Source organism: Stenella coeruleoalba (assembly GCF_951394435.1).
Source record: "Stenella coeruleoalba genome assembly, chromosome: 20".
Classification (NCBI taxonomy): domain Eukaryota; kingdom Metazoa; phylum Chordata; class Mammalia; order Artiodactyla; family Delphinidae; genus Stenella; species Stenella coeruleoalba.
Genome location: NC_137166.1, coordinates 55386604 through 55403548, shown reverse-complemented (window position 1 = coordinate 55403548; position 16945 = coordinate 55386604). Strand labels below are relative to the sequence as shown.

The window sequence follows — 16945 nt, the reverse complement described above, 5'->3', positions numbered from 1 at the left end:
TTGCGGTGCGCGGGCTTCTTAGTGCAGTGGCTTCTCTTGTTGCCGAGCACGGGCTCTAGGTGCGCGGCTTCCGTAGTTGTGGCTCACGGGCGTAGTTGCTCCGCGGCATGTGGGATCTTCCTGGACTAGGGCTCGAACCCGCGTCCCCTGCATTGGCAGGCGGATTCCTAACCACTGCACCACCAGGGAAGCCTCCAGGTTCATGTTCTTTTTGACACATCAGAACCCCTGGTAGGAGGTAAAAATTAAGCAGTAAGGCAGGGACTACAGCACCTCTCAGTGTCCTTCCAGCCTGTGCCTGTGGATGGGGGGCAGGGCAGGGGCTCATCTCCTGCCATGTCCGTGCCTTCTCCATGGTCCCTGCTTCCGTGGGGCACGCCTGAGACAGGCTCTATGAACACTGCCCCCTCCTTATGTCACTCCAGCCTAGTGGTGGTACCAGCGTCCTGCCCTTACCTATTGCTGGGTAGCCTCACTTCCCCTGTTTGGTTTCCTAACTTACCCGTCACCTGGATACCTGTATTGGTTCCCTATTGCTGCTGTAGGAAATTGCCACAAACTTGGTGGCTGAAAAGAACACAAATCTATGATTTTGTAGTTTTGGAGTCAGAAGTCTGACACAGGTTTCACTGGGTTAAGATCGAGGTGTCAGCAGGGCTGTGTTCCCTTCTGGAGCTCTAGGGGAGAATCAGTTCCCGTGCCTTTTCCAACTTGGAGAGGCAGCTGGAATTCCTGGTTTCATGACCCTGTCCTCTATCTTCGAAGCCAGCGCTGGTGGGTGGCGGCTTTCTTATGCGCTGTTGCTCTGATGCTCACGCTCCTGCCTCCTTCTTTCTCTTATGTGGACCCTTGTGATGACAGAGCCCACCTGGATAACCCAGGATAGTCTCCCCATCTCAGGGTCAACTGCTTACCAACATTAGTTCCCTATCCAATTTCGTCTCCCTTGGAATGTAACATGACACATTCCTAGATTTGGAGTATTAGGATGTGGGCATCATGGGGTACAATTATTCTGCCCACTCTAGTACCCAAGTTCCTGCATTAAGTACTCTTTTATCTAAAATACTTGGAGCGCTTCCTGTTGTTCTGACTGGACCCTGACTGACACTTCCACCAGGAAACTTTGGGATTAGGAAGATTGGCTCAACGGGTAGCCATTCTGGACAAGAGCTCTCTGACCTTTGACCACGATCTCCAGGGGCTCGCTGGGTGCTGACCACACAGAGGGGAAGTGACTGTAATCACCGTGACATCTGTAGGTCCCTGCATGTGCTGAGGTCACAGGGCCCATGAGGAAGCTGTTCTGAAATATGCCTGGGAGCCCAGGGACGTGGGCTCCATCATCCTTGTACAGGCTGAACCTGTCAAAGCCGAGATGGGGGTCCAGTCTGAAGAGTCACATGCTGTCCTTGAGGAACCATAGGGTTTGGCCAGGCTGACAGGGAGGGCTTGTCCTGACCACCTGGGGGAGAAGGAGGCACAGCTTAGAGAGGAAGATGGGGAGCCCCTTCCCCTCCCTGTGCTCAGAGGTTCCTCCTCCTTCCCACGTCTCTAAGGCTCCTTTCCAAACCAGGGGAACCCATGCCCCATGGAGATTCCTACGCCACAGAGACATGGCATCTCCTACAAGAAGAACATCTGCTGAGAACTTTGAGCAAGTGCCGACTAGCGGACTCTTACTAGATGTTGATAATGTAAAATTAGTTGCATAAGACAAGACAGAGTAGACAATGAATAGAAGAATAACCTGCGTTGAGTGAAATGATGTCAGCTCACACGAGAAACACGTGGCACGGTGAAGCCTACAACACAACCTCCTGGAGTCTCAGGGGCGCGGTATACGGTTCTCCCCCTCTTCTGAAAGCAGGACAGCAGCGGTAGTGCCTGCAGTGCCTGCTCTCATGGAACTGCTGGAGGACTTGAGTTATTGCCTTGTCCTCCGAGGGGCTGTTGCTTCTGGCACTGCTTCCTTCCCTCACTCTAGAGATGACACCGATTCCTCCCAGACACGCCAGGTCTGAGCATCACAGTCTTCTATTGGTGCCCTAGAGCCTGGCTCAGCAGAGGGAAGAAGAGTGTCTAGGAAGGGTTTCTGGACCAGAATTGGGGGCTAGACTTTCCTGGGCCCCCACTGTCTACTTCCCAAGAGACTCACCCTCATATTGTTACGACGTCCCCCCGTCAACCCATCACCCTACCTTCTGTGCTGTATCCCCTCCTATTACAGGAAGGTCTTATTTGAGGTGGATGGCAACCCAAGGTTTGGGGAAGAGACTCACCCCCTTGTGCCCAGATCCTCTGGCTCAAGAAGAACCCTGGAAAGAAAGACTTATGATGGACAGTCCATCTCCTGTAAGACCTGGCCCCCCACTCCTGCTTCCACCTGGCCTGGGAGCCTCGTTGGCTACGACTGTGCTCAGCTGAAGATGAACTCAGCCATCAAGGTCTACCTTGCCCCCATGGAAGCAGGGCTCTCTGCTGTGGAGGACTCAGTGTTCCAGCCCAGTGTGTCCACCAGAGAGTTCCCTGCCTGCCTTCCCTTCCAGGACCCACCAAGACACGCCAGGCTGGCGATGGTGGGCAGCACAGTACTGCTTCTGCTGAACAGAAGGCGGTGACCCAGCAAACCTGAAAAGCACACAGGACGTTATGATGGCGGCCCAACTAATGTCGTGTACAAGTTGACCACGGGACGGACAGGTGACTCACACGGGCTCTTCTTACCTTAAAAAAGTCAGTGTGGGGGGCCCAGCTGAGGGAGGAATTGGGCTTCCTGGAAGATTTTCGGACTAGAGCTGTCTCTTCAGATCATTTAACAATGGCCGGACTTGAAACGTAATCTCTGACTCAACCCACCTATGACGACATTGTTAAGTTTACCAGAAATTTATTCTTCAGTATCTAATCTGTTATTACCTTGATACATTGAATTATTTTCTTTTTTCATCTTGGATATGATTTTCATAGAATTTCTTATTTCTTCTTTCCTACGTTTAAGAAAATTCCCAAACATTATATCTTATCTTGAATGCTCAACCATCTTTATGATAGTAAATTTTTTTTATTGAAAATGCCAATTTTATGATTTTTTTTAATTTATGGATTTCCTTATACTGTATCATCTTTTCCCTGTATGTGTGTATTTCCAAGTTCCTTGGACACCTAACAATTTTTAAAAGTTGACGTATGGTTGACTTACAATATTATATTAGTTACAGGTGTATTACACGGTGATTCGATATTTTTATAGATTACACACCATAACAAAGTATTATCAAATATTGACCATATTCCCTGTGCTGTACGTTATACCCCTGTGACTTACTTATTTTATAACTGGTCATTGGTATTTCTTAATCCCTTTCATCTATTTTGCTCCCCGCCACCCCTCTTCTTCCCTCAGGCAACCACTAGTTTGTTCTCTGTATCTGTGAGTCTGATTCTGTTTTGTTATATTTGTTCGTTCGTTTTGATTTTTAGATTCCACACATAAGTGAAAACATATAGTATTTCTCTTTCTCTGTCTGACTTTCTTCACTAAACATAATACCCTGCAGGTCCATCCATGTTCTCTAACGGCAGGATTTTGTTCTCTTTTAAAAATTGAGGTATAGTTGATTGACAATATTATATACATTTCAGGTGTACAACATAGCTGATCCACAATTTTTTAAAGATTAACTCCATTTAGTTTATTGTATGTAGTAGTTTGTGGGCTCTTTGTGAAGACACTGATTAAATTAGAAAATAAAAAATTAAGGGTAAGATTGGAGAGTTCCGCAAAAGCCACCTTCCTGAGTGTATTGTGTACTAAGAACAGATGTGTGGTTTCTTTCCAGAAAACGATGGGTGCTAAAAAAAACGTGTAAGCACGAGGTGATATCCTTAGAGTCTGGGTGAAAATATATCCGGCAGAAATTTTCACGGAGTTAAGAGGTGATAAGTCCTTCCAGGAAGAGATTCTCCTTGTTACTTACATTCCACTAGGTTTGGTCATCTCGTAATATTATGTTAAGTATCATCCCTACCTGTGGGTCTCTTCCATCAGACTGAGCTCTGTGAGAATATGGATTCTGTCTTCAAATTGGCGTCATCAATCTAGAACAGCTGTTGTGTTCTACCACGATGGAAGTGTCATGTATTTGCTGTGTTCCGTGTGGCAGTGAGCAGATACGTGCGGTTTCTGAGCCCTTGAATTTTGGCTAGTGTAGCCGAGGAACTGAATTTTAAAATTTATTTAATTTAATCTAATTTTCATTTAAGTACCCTTGTATGGCTAGTGGCCACCATACTGGATACCTCAAACAGGATATACTTCATCTTTTTTTTTTTCACGTACTTGCATTGCTTTTATTTTTTCATGCAAAGGCATTTTATTTATTTATTTATTTATTTAAACATCTTTATTGGAGTATAATTGCTTTACAGTGGTGTGTTAGTTTCTGCTGTATAACAAAGTGAATCAGCTATACATATACATATGTTCCCATATCTCCTCCCTCTTGCGTCTCCCTCCCACCCTCCCTATCCCACCCCTCTAAGTGGTCACAAAGCACCGAGCTGATCTCCCTGTGCTATGCAGCTGCTTCCCACTAGCTATCTACCTCATGTTTGGTAGTGTGTATATGTCCGTGCCACTCTCTCACTTCATCCCAGCTTCCCCTTCCCCTTCCCCGTGTCAAGTCCATTCTCTAGGTCTGCATCTTTATTCCTGTCCTGCCCCTGTATGCTAACACATATGTATGGAATCTTAAAAAAAAAAAAAGGTTCTGAGGCATTTTATTTTAAATATAGCAGTGTGTACATGTCAATCCCAAACTCCCAATCTATCCCTCCCCCCACGCTGCCCCCCTGGTAGCCATAAGTTTGTTCTCTAATTCTGTGAGTCTGTTTCTGTTTTGTAAATAAGTTCATTTTATACATCATCTTTGTAAAATTTTACAGAATAGTTGTTGTTGCTGTCGTCGTTTTAACTGAATAGTTTGAAGGATCAACTGGCAGACTTTCTAGATTTGCTTCAGTGGAATTTCAGAAAAAGGATGATAGTGATTTGCTATCCAGTATGTGCGGGTGAGTGCAATAAAATATCCGGAAATGGCCGGATAGTTAGAATAGAACAGCTGGGAGCTGACGAAGGGGTTGTGGGATTTTGAAGACCATCCTACATGTCTTGAGACTCCACTGTGAGCCTCAGAGCTGGGGGCCTGGGTTTGAGGAGAAGGAAGAGTGTCCATGGAGGAGCCCCTTTAAGAAGAGGTCCAGGTCCTTGCTTTGTAACACTCTGTGTGCTCAGCGCCTGGGGCCAGGTCGGGTCTCAGCATGGTCTTGGTTTACATCGAGTCCCATGTAGATACTGGACTCAGAGGAGGACGTAGGGCTCAGGGGAATGGGAGTGGATATTGTCTCTGAGAGGGTGTAGCGGTTCATGTGGGCGTGTATCACATCCTGTGTGTCTTCTGCTGTAGGGTCCTGAGAGGAGAAGGGTAGGAATGATGTACTGAGACATGATATCTGAAGGCAGGAGCACTGGATATGTGGAAGGGCTCAAGTTATGGTGAGGGTTGGGGCTGGGAGGATTCACCTCGCCCTTCATCGTTCGGTCTTCCATGGGCTCTGGGTCCACAGTGGCAGCATCTGCAAATGGAAGAGAGTCAAGGCTTTTGGGGGTATTCTTCCAGATCCCCACATCTTTGACAGGGACACCAAAGCCAGAAAAAGGTAGTGGTGTACCCGAGGTTGCTCAGCCTGTCTTCCCCAATAAGTCAAAAAAACATCCCACATACAGCCCCAGGCGTACACTGACTCTCTGGATCCTGTACAAACCCATGGATCCCATCCTACATCTTCTGTTATAGACCATCCTCTTCTGCAAGTTAGCAGATTCCCCAGCACCGAGGAGTGTACAGGGGAGAAGGAGGGATGGTTGTAGGTTGAAGGAAAAGGGGGGATCCATGGGTCTCTGGAATATGTTCCATCAAGGATCTCAACAACAAAAATCACAGTTTAACCTACAGGAAATGAAAACGCAATAATAAATTTATTTATTTATTTATTTATTTATTTATTTATTTATTTATTTATTTATGGCTTCGTTGCTGCTCACGGGCTTTCTCTAGTTGTGGCGAGCGGGGGCTACTGTTCGTTGTGGTGCGCTGGCTTCTCATTGCAGCGGCTTCTTCTGTTGCGGAGCACGGCCTCTGGGCGTGCGAGCTCAGTAGTTGTGGCTCCCGGGCTCTAGAGCACAGGCTCAGTAGTTGTGGCACACGGGCTTCAGCAGTTGTGGCTTGTGGGCTCTAGAGCGCAGGCTCAGTAGTTGTGGTGCACGGGCTTAGTTGCTCCACGGCATGTGGGACCTTCCTGGACCAGGGCTCAGACCGATGTCTCCTACATTGGCAGGTGGATTCTTAACCACTGCGCCACCAGGGGAGTCCCGATGTATCATATTTTCTTTATCCATTCATCTGTTGATGGGCACTTAGGTTGTTTCCATGTCTTGTTTATCATAAATAATGCTGCGATGAACACGGGGGTGCATATATCTTTTCAAATTAGTGTTTTTCTATTCCATCGATAAATGCCCAGAAGTGGAATACCTAGAGCATATGGTAGTTCTATTTTTAATTTTACAAGGGGCCTCCATACTGGCTTCCACAGTGGCGGCACCGGTTTACATTCCCACCAACAGTATATGAAGAATAGCTTTTCCCCACGTCCTCACCAACACTTTTTATTTCTTGCCTTTTTGATAATAGCCGTTCCACCAGGGCCGAGGTCTCATAGTGGTTTGGACTTGCATTTCCCTAATAATTAGTGATGTTGAACATGTTTTCAACATGCCCGTTGGCCTTCTGTATGTCTTCTTTGAAACACTGTCTCTTCCCTTCCTCTGCTCATTTTAAAATCAGATTGGTTGTATTTTTGTTGTTGAGTCGTATGAGTTTTTTAAATATATTTTTGTTGTTAACCCCTTGTCAGATACATGATTGGAAACTCTCTCTTCCCATTCCATAGGTTGTCTTTTCATTTTGTCGGTTGTTTCCTTCACCGTGCAAAAGATTTTAGATCGATGTAATCCCATTTGTTTATTTTTGCCTTTATTTCCTTGCCTGAGGAGACAGATCTAGAAAGATATTGTTAACATCAGTGTCAAAGAGCGTACTCTGTTTTCTTCTAAGAGTTTAAAGTTTCTAGCCTTACATTCAAGTCTTTAATGGATTTTGAGTTGACTTTTGTGTGTGGTATGAGATAGTGGTCTATTTTTATTTTTATTTTTGGTGTGGCTGTCCAGTTTTCCCAACACCATTTATTTATTTGTTTGTTTGTTTATTACTTTTTGTCCGTGCCACGCGGCATGTGTGATCTTAGTTCCCTGACCAGGGATTGAACCCGCGCCTCCTGCATTGGAAGCATGGGGTCCTAACCACCGGACCACCAGGGAAGTCCCCAACACCATCTACTGAAGAAACTATTCCTTCTCTATTGTATGTTCTTTGCTCCTTTGTTGTAAATTAATTGCTCATATATGTGTGAGTTTATTTCTGGGCTCTCAATTCTGTTCTTTGAGCTACGTATCTGATTTTCTGCCACTGTGATACAGTTTAGATTTCTATGGTTTGTGATGATAGTTTGAAATCAGGGAGTGTGATACCTCCAGCTTTGCTCTTTTTTCTTAAGCTTGCTTTAGCTCTTTGTGGTCTTTTCTGGTTCCATGGGAATTTTAGAATTTTTTTCTGTCCTATTTCTATGGAAAACGTGCTTCGGATTTTGATAGGGGTTACACTGAATCTGTAGATTGCTTTAGGTCATATGAACATTTTAACAATGTTATATTCTTCAACACCTAAGCACAGAATAGCTTGCCATTTATTTGTGTCTTCAGTTTCTTTCAACAGTGTCTCATAATTTTCAATGTACAGGTCTCTGAGACCTCTTTAGTTAAATTGACTCCTAGGTATTTTATTATTTTTATTGCAATGGTAAATGAGATTGTTTTCTTAATTTCTCTTTCTGCTAGCTCATTTTTAGTGAATAAAAGTGCAACAGGTTTTTGTATATTGATTTTGTATCCTGCAACTTTACTATATTTGTTTATAATTTTTGTTGGAGTTTGCAGGGTTTTCTACATATAAAATCAAGTCAACCAGAAATAGTGACAGTTTTGCTTCTTTCTGTCAAATTTGGATGGCTTTTATTTCATTGTCTTGCCTAATTGTTTTGTCTAGGACTTCCAATACTGTGTTGAAGAAGAGTGGTGAGAATGGGCACTCTTGTCTTATTCCTGATTTTACAGGGTTCGCTTTCAGTTTTTCACCATTGAGTATGATGTTACCTGTGGGCTTGTCATCATGGCCTGTATTGTGTTGCGGTAGGTTCCTTCTATACCCACTTGAGTGAGAGCTTCTGTCATAAATGGGTGTTGAATCTTGTCAGATGTTTTTTTCTATATCTATTGAGATGATCATATAGTTTTTGTCCTTCATTTTGTGAATGTGGTGTATCCCATTGGTTGGATTATGGATGTTAAACCATCCTTGCATCCTTGGAATGAATCTCACTGGATCATGATGTAAAGTCCTTTAGTGTAACATTATACTGAAGGGTGAAGAGCTGAATTCATTTCCTCTAAGATCTGGAACAAGAGAAGATGCTCCCTTTCCCCATTTTTATTCAACATAGTAGTAGAAGTCCTAGCCACCGCAATTAGTCAAGGAAAAGAAATAAAACGCATCCAAACTGAACATGAAGAAGTAACTATTTGCAGATGGCATGATACTATACATAGAAAGCTCTAATTACTCCACCAAAACCTATTAAAACTAATGAATGAATTCAGTAAAGTTGTAATAAAGTATACCAAACTAATATACAGAAATCTTCCGCTTTTCTATACATTAAAAATGAACTATCAGAAAGAATATCAAGAAAGCAATCCTGTTTAGAATTACTTCAAAAAGAATCAGATACCTGGGAATAAACTTAACCGAGGAGGTGAAAAAGCTGTGTTCTTAAATCTATAAGGCGTTAAGAAAGCAGTATGTTTTTGGATATGTCTCCTTAGGCAAGGGCAACAAAAGCAAAAATAAACAACACGAAAGAACAAACAAAACGAAACAGAAACAGACTCATAGGTACAGAGAACAAACTGGTGGTTGCCATAGAGGAGTGTGGGAGGGGGGAAGGATGAAATACGTAAAGGGGATTAAGAGGTACAAACTTCCAGCTGTAGAAGAAATAAGTCATGGGAATGTAATGTACACATAAGGAATATAGTCAATAATACTGTAACAACTTTGTGTGGTGACAGATTGTAACTGGTTTTATTGTGGTGATCATTTCATAATGTTTAAAAATATCAAATCACTATGTTGTACACCTGAAACTAGTATAATATTGTATGTTAATTATAAAGCAATAAGAAAGAAATTCAGTGAGAAATTACCCGTTTTCCAGAAGACCCTGTGGCTTCCATCTTGAACTAAAGCTTCCAGCATCACCATACAGGTCACCACCCTAATGAATTACATGGAAACCGTTTCCTTCTTTTATGGTAGGGTCAAGATGAGTTATGCCTCCCTAAGTTGTAAATCTTGTCTCCTCTTGAACATTATGTATGTAGTGGAGTAATATTACAGTCATGCTTCTTAACATTTTCTTTTATTTATTTAATTCCATGTTTCAAAATGGATCTTTATTCTGTCTGTAGTTTCAGTTTGTGAATTTTTACTGCCCTATAATATTCCATTGCATATATATAAACCACAAATTTTTAAAAATTAACAAAAAAAGTTATTGAAGTATAGTTGCTTTACAGTATGTCAATTTCTGCTGTACAGCAAAGTGATTCAGTTATACCTATATATATTCTTTTCCATTATGGTTTATCACAGGATATTGAATATAGTTCCCTGTGCTATACAGTAGGACCTTGTCATTTATCCATCTTATATATAAATAGTTTGTATCTGCTAATCCCAAACTCCCAATACCTCCCTCCCCATTGGCAACCGCAAGTCTGTTCTCTATGTCTGTGAGTCTGTTACTGTTTCATAGATATGTTCATTTGTGTTGTATTTATTTATTTATGTGGCTGCACCTGGCCTTAGTTGTGGCACATGGGATCTTCACTGCCGCGTGCGGGATCCTTTTTGAGGCATGCAGGATGTTTAGTTGTGGCATGCGAACTCTTAGTTGCAGCATGTGGGATCTAGTTCCCTGATCAGGGTTCAGACCTGGGACCCCTGCATTGGGTGCATGGAGTCTTAGCCACTGGACCACTAGGAAAGTCCCTTGTGTCATTTTTTAGATTGCACATGTAAGTGATATCACATGGTATTTGTCTTTCTCTTTCTGTCTTACTTCACTTAGTATGATCATCTCTAGGTCCATCCACGTTGCTGCAAGTGGCATTATTTCATTTTTTTTCTTTCAATTTTTGTTTTTTTTAAAGAAGATGTTGGGGGTAGGAGTTTATTAATTAATTAATTTATTTTTGCTGTGTTGGGTCTTCGTTTCTGTGCGAGGGTTTTCTCTAGTTGTGGCAAGCGGGGGCCACTCTTCATCGCGGTGCGCGGGCCTCTCACTATCGCAGCCTCTCTTGTTGCGGAGCACAGGCTCCAGACGCGCAGGCTCAGTAGTTGTGGCTCACGGGCCTAGTCGCTCCGCGGCACGTGGGATCCTCCCAGACCAGGGCTCGAACCCGTGTCCCCTGCATTAGCAGGCAGATTCTCAACCACTGCGCCACCAGGGAAGCCCTCAATTTTTTAAATAGATCTTTATGGGAATATAATTGCTTCACTAATTACTGTGTTAGTTTCTGTTGCACAACAAAACGAATCAGCCATATGCATACACACGTCCCCATATCCCCTCCCTCCCATCCTCCCTTTCCCACCCTTTTCCATTTTTTTTATGTCTGAGTAGTATTCCATTGTGTGTGTGTGTGCGTGCGCGTGTGTGCGCGTGCGCGTGTGTGCGCATGCGCGTGTGTGTATATATGTATACACACACACACAACATCTTCTTTATCCATTCATCTGTCAGTGGACGTTTAGGTTGTTTCCATGTCTTGACTATTGTAAATAGTGATGCTGTGAATATAGGTGTACACGTATCTTTTCGAATTACAGCTTGTCTGGATATATGCCCAGGAGTGGCATTGCTGGATCATCTGGCAACTTTATTTTTAGTTTTTTGAGGAACCTCCATACTGTTCTCCATAGTGGCTGCACCAATTTGCATTCCCACCAACAGTGCAGGAGGGTCCCCTTTTCTCCACACCCTCTTCAGCATCTATTGTTTGTAGACTTTTTAATGGTGGCCATTCCGACCGGTGTGAGGTGGTACCTCATGGTAGTTTTGATTTGCATTTCTCTACTAGTTAGCGGTGTTGGTTATCTTTTCATGTGCCATCTGTATGTCTTCTTTTAAACCACAAATATTAATTGTGCCATTGATGTCTGTGGTTTTTGTCTAAAATGAGTGACACCTCTGCCAACATCCTCATGAATGTGCTGAGTCCAAGCTCATACTGCTCGCCATGGGACAGAGAGATGAGATGTTGGGGCAACGAATAGTGACTTTATTCAGAAAGCCAGCAGACCTAGAAGGTGGTGGACTGATGCCCCAAAGAACCTTCTTACCCGAGTTAGATGGGGTTTTTGTGTGTGGGGGGGGTCAGACAGTGTTTATTAAATGTAAAGTAGCCCTTGCCCCATGGGGAAGAAAATTCCAGGGAGAACAGAGATAATACAGATTAAACACCCACCTGTGCATTTACACACACACACACACACACACACACACACACACACAAAGCGGAGGACGTGTGGCTGGTTGTTGCACACTTTTTGATGCTGGAATCCTTTGTTCTTACAGCTGTCCATGTAGCTCTGGTCATCATGTTCCTTTAAACCTCCAACAAGAAAAGGTTACTCTCTGTTCTGCAACTTTTTATCTCTGTATGTATGAAGTGTTATACCTTTAAAGGTCAGAGTCTTGAGAATGGGCTATTCTGTATATTTCAAGCTATAGGCAACGTTCTTTTGCAAAGGTGCATGACTGAGCACAGGCAACAGAGCACAAGGGTTGGAGCTAAAGGAATAGGTCCAATATGGAGTCAGGTTTGTTCTTCTCTGTTACAAACATATCATATGCATACGCACACACTTTCCTCTAGGGTACACAGTTAGGGGCTAGAGACGTGTGTCTCTTCCTTTTAATGGATAATTGTTATCTACTTTCCTCATTGACTGGTAACACTTTGAACTCTCACCAGTTACATATTGGGATTCTAGGCACTCTATTTTTTCCCACAATTAACATTACCGTTGTTTTCTATTTACCTTTAATGTGGATGTAATATAATTTTGGCATCATGCTTTCACTATCACTGTGGCATGACATTGAGGTGGAAATTACCATAGATTTTAAACTTTCTTTTTTAAATTAATTAATTCATTAATTATTTGTTTTTGGCTGTGTTGGGTCCTTGTTGCTGCGCCCGGGCTTTCTCTAGTTGCAGCGAGCGGGGGCTACTCTTTGTTTGCGGTGGCTTCTCTTGTTGTGGAGCACGGGCTCGTGGCACGCGGGCTTCAGTAGTTGTGGCATGTGGGCTCAGTAGTTGTGGCTTGTAGGCTCTAGAGCGCAGGCTCAGTAGTTCTGGCGCACGGGCATAGTTGCTCTGCGGCACGTGGGATCTTCCCGGACCAGGGCTCAAACCCGCGTCCCCTGCATTGGCAGGCGGATTCTTAACCACTGCGCCACCAGGGAAACCCTAAATTTTAAAATAGAAGACGACCTGTGTGTACACTGAGATCATCAGTGAGTGTGCTGCAGCTGGTTTATACTCGAACATTCCAGCTCTGCATACAGTGCATTCCCACTGGCACCGTGCAGTTGGCCAAAAGAGAGTATTTACACCAAAGAAACAGACGATTGCCACAGTTAGGGCTTTTGAAAAAGTGATACATTTCTAGAGCCATTTTAGCAGCACACCCACTGGCTGTCACTTCAAGCACCATTGTGCTCATTCAAACACCTCGTGTTTCTGGAGAAACTGTACTAGGTGTTGTCTCATGAGGAGAGAATAGATTGATGGGTCCAGGAAAAGTTTTAGGGAATAGTTTTAGATTTACCTGTTCCAAACTGGAGACTGTTTTCACCCACTTATTCAGTTATTAAAACAGAGTCTGTGTTATGGGATGAACGAATAAGGGTCAATGACACACATTAGCAAATGTGGAAATTAAAACTAAAGCAACATGTGTTTCATGATAAGTGAAACAGAACATGAATATGTATAAAGGTAAGGACCCAAACCTGCCGTGTGGGATGTGCCTCACGTCACAGGGGTGAGGGGACGGGGCAGTCAGGGAGAGTCATCGCTGGTGGGGAGGGAAGGCACCATGGTTATCCGAGGCCCAGTCCTCCACAGGGACTCCCGGGCCTTCTCCTGCACCCACACCATGTCTCTCCCTCCCTGGTCAGACAGTTCACACAACACGTGCTGCAGATTCTCTTCCAGAACCTCCTGGCACATAAGGTCGTGACAGGGCTCCACCACTCGGACGGTGCACGGTCCCCTCTCGTGTTCAGCTCCTGGCTGCTTCTTGGGGTCCTCCGTGGCCGTGTTGAGCCTGAAAGAGCAGAATCCCGAGCCCCAGCAGGACGGAGCCGGCCATGCCCATCCGGATGAGGTTCTCCACTGTGTAGTCTTGCGGGTGTGAGGGTAGGAATTCTGGACGAGAGATCACACGGTCAGAGCAGATCCCAGTCACCCTAGACTCCAGGATGTCCACCCAGGGAACCTGCCTCTCCTTGACAGGACATGACCCTCGGAGCCCAGCCCCATATCTGAGTGATTTCATCACCCGTGGGATCTGACTGGTTTTGTGGCGGGTGGATGGTGTCAGCTGCTCATGAGAATCGTAAAGTGAGGGTGTGAGTGAGGAGTTGGGGAGACACGAGCCCTTCTCCTGGGTTCTGTGTCGTCAGTGCCTCCAATTCTCATATTACAGCTTCTACACAGTTCCTTAATGAACCCTTCCTCTAATATGCCAGGTTCCCTCTGCTCTCCTCATTGGGTTCTCTCAGCCTCCATGTGTTCTTTGAATTCAGAACCTGCTTTGGAATCACTTTGGAACAGAGTTGGCTGTGCCCCCGGTGCTCAGGATCAGTGAGAAAAGTGGTCTCTTAAGACAGAAATAATTGAGTGCTGTGTGTTCTGTGTTCAGTCTGAGATTGAAGCCTATAATCTTACTCTCCTACTTCTGGGAGTTCCCACTGATTCAACAGCTGAGGACCCAGGATCCAGTGATGAGACTTTGGCGTCAGGGGCCATTGAATGTCCTCCTCTCTGGAGGCCCACTGTGTCCCCGCATTCATTACTACCTCAGACATTTCTGGGGACAGAGCCCTGAGCTGACTGAGTCAGAGAGGACAGGGTCAGGGTCCCTCACCTGAGACCGCGAGCTCCAGGGGGGCACTGGCGTGTGACAGCAGGTAGGGGTTACTGCTGAGTGAGCTGTAGCACCTGTAGGTCCCATTGTGGGCTGAGGTCACGGGACTCATGGAGAATTCGGCCTGGAAATGCCCACCTCGGTACTTTGATCTAAGACGCAGTGGGGGCCAGGCTGCCCCCTCCTTGGACAGAAGGAAAGTTTCCTTTCTGCTCCCTGACTGACACAGCAGGGTCACGTTCTCTCCTGAGGCCACCACGGGGCCCGGCTGCACCGAGAGGGAGGGCGTGTCAGGGAACGACCCTAGAGAGAGGAAGGGGGGTGAGGGGCTGCCCGCCCCCTGGTTCTGAACTGCGACTCAGCTGGGCCTCCCTGAGGCCCCTCATCTCTGTCTGTCTCTGTTTTCTCCGAGTCTCTCCCTCTCCCTGCCCACCCCCGTCTCTCTCTGTCTCCCTCCCTTTCTCCCTGGGGACCCCTCACGCCTGGTCCCAGCATCACCAGCTGGGGCTCCCCCGGCAGGGCCTGTGCAGAGTCTGGGTCCCTGACTGACCCGCTGGCTCCTCACCTGCCACCAGGATGTCCAGGGGGTCACTGGGGGCCGACCACTCGGAGGAGAGGTTGTGTCCACCGTAGCATCTGTACCGGCCCGCGTGGGTGATGGTCACCGGGCCCAGGGGGAAGCCGGCCTGAGAGAGCCCAGCCTGGGGCTGCCAGCCAGGGCGCTGGGGGAGGGCCTGTCTCCCCTCCTGGGACAGAGCGAATCTGTCATAGCTGACGTGAGAGCGACACTGGAGGGTCAGGCTCTGTCCAGAGGCCACGACAGGGACCTGCGGGGTCAGGAGGGAGGGCTTCCCAGACACACCTGGGGGAAGACCAGCCCTGGGCTGTAGGGGCTGGTTCCTCCCATGAAGCCCCTTCTCCCATCCTGGACCCCAGGCCTCATTGTCACTCACACTCTGTGTCTCTGTCCTGTGCGCCCCGCTCCCCCCTCACCCCACCCTCTCATCTGGGACAATCCTGGGAGAAAAGCATCTAATAATGTCTCGTGCCTCAAGAAGTACGTGAGGCCAGGGTGGGACCTCCTCACCTGGGAACAGGAGCTCCAGGGGGTCACTGGGGGCCGACCACACCTGGGGGGTGTCCCTGTAAAAGCCGTGGCATCTGAACATCCACCTGTGGCTGGGGGTCACGCGACCCACGGGGAGCAGGGCCTGGGTCTGCCCATGGGGGCCTCGCTGTGCATCCAGGGTCCAGGAGGACTTGGGTTCTCCTTCCTTAGTCAGAATGAACCCGTCCAGTCCCTGCCATGAGCCACACTGGAGGGTCACGTTCCCTCCCAAGGTCACCACAGGGCTCGGCAGGGCTGAGAGGGTGGGTTTGCTGTGGGCCCCTAGGAGAGAAGGAGGGAGCTTGTGAAATGGGGCTCACACGCCCCTTTCCTCCTCCAGGGCTGGGCCGTGAGAGGGACACACCCCTGAGAGCAGACCCCCTTCCTGAGGGCAGAGCCCGAGGCTGGGACCCCCGAGTGTCCTCTCACCTGTCACCACCAGCTCCAGGGGGCCACTGCTCTCTGACCAGCCAGTGGGGCTGCGATAGTAACAGTGATATATCCCTGCATAGTCCTGTGTCATGTATGAGATGGAGAAATTGCCCTTGTCCCCGGGCGCCAGTGAGGGCCGTCTGTCCCAGGGAGGTGAGCTTCCCTCTTTATCCAAACGGAACATCTGGGCCCCCCGGGTCCCCTGACACCAGATGGTCACGGGGCTCCCCCAGGGGATCACAGAGCCTGGCTCAGCCCAGATGGTGGGTTTGGGGAGGGTGCCTGGAAGGACATCAGAGGCTGGGTCACAAGACATCCTCACCCCAGGTCCCCAGCTCTCAGCCCCCAACCTCCCGGACTCCCCCTCCTTCAGCCCAGAGCCGCTGCTCCCCACCCTATTGCCTGGGGGTGGTCCCTTGTCCCCATGATCAGTAGGGAGGTGGGACACCTGGGGACAGACTCACCTGCCTGCACCTGGGTCCTCAGGCCCACACTCAGCCCTGGAAGAGAGACCCCTGTGAGAGGTTCGCCCTGAATCCTGAGCAGCGCCTCTCCTACCCGTGAGCCTCCTGAGTCCTGGGGTCTCCTGACAGAGCAGCCTGGCTGTGGGGAGGGGTCCGTCCCTGGCTGGGGCTTCCCCTCCCCCTCCTCCATCTCACCGAGGCAGAGCAGGGCCGTGAGGCTGGGAGTCATGGCGTCTCGTCCCTGTGGTCCAGGCGGTGCAGATGGAGGAGACCACGGTGCCCTCAGGACGGAGACCCGAGGGTGTGTCCACTGGGAGGCTGGTCCTCCCCGTCAGGGGACTGTCACGTCAGCAGCCCCACAGGAAGGGGAACTGCCCCTCCCCAGGAGCCTGGCTCTCATTCCCATGACAGACCCGGTGTCTTGCTGAGACGCCCCTTCCATATGAGGGTGACCCAGGCACGTCTTTCCCTCTCAGAGCATC

General features: G+C 47.3%; 2 protein-coding genes across 17 annotated transcripts in view; one reads left to right on the top strand and one right to left on the bottom strand.

Annotated features, from left to right (window-relative positions):
* The window catches only part of NLRP7 (NLR family pyrin domain containing 7), a 182347-nt gene that overhangs the window by 68052 nt on the left and 97350 nt on the right, over positions 1–16945 (top strand). For 15 of the 16 annotated variants that reach the window (XM_079906907.1, XM_079906899.1, XM_079906897.1 and 12 more), the window contains one exon: positions 2231–2703. The exons of the other annotated variant lie outside the window; for it this stretch is intronic. In XM_079906907.1, the coding sequence (XP_079763033.1) occupies positions 2231–2621 (391 nt within the window). In that variant the 3' untranslated portion in view covers positions 2622–2703. The remainder of the gene's footprint in view (positions 1–2230; positions 2704–16945) is intronic. 16 annotated transcript variants of the gene reach the window in all.
* Positions 13104–16778, bottom strand: LOC307178626 (leukocyte immunoglobulin-like receptor subfamily A member 6). The gene is made up of 7 exons (XM_079906985.1): positions 16659–16778; positions 16464–16499; positions 15997–16281; positions 15547–15849; positions 15010–15321; positions 14460–14762; positions 13104–13714 (listed from the first exon to the last, which is right to left on the bottom strand). Exons 1-7 carry the CDS (start codon positions 16690–16692, stop codon positions 13593–13595), a joined length of 1395 nt encoding a protein of 464 aa, XP_079763111.1. The 5' UTR covers positions 16693–16778; the 3' UTR covers positions 13104–13592.

Excerpts from the sequence above, each read along its gene's own strand:
- LOC307178626 (XM_079906985.1), bottom strand. The coding sequence starts at position 16,692 with ATGACTCCCAGCCTCACGGCCCTGCTCTGCCTCG. Across the intron at positions 16,500-16,658 it reads CACGGCCCTGCTCTGCCTCG|GGCTGAGTGTGGGCCTGAGG; the intron begins GTGAGATGGAGG and ends TCTCTCTTCCAG. Across the intron at positions 15,850-15,996 it reads CCTGGAGCTGGTGGTGACAG|GGGCCCACAGCAAACCCACC; the intron begins GTGAGAGGACAC and ends CTTCTCTCCTAG.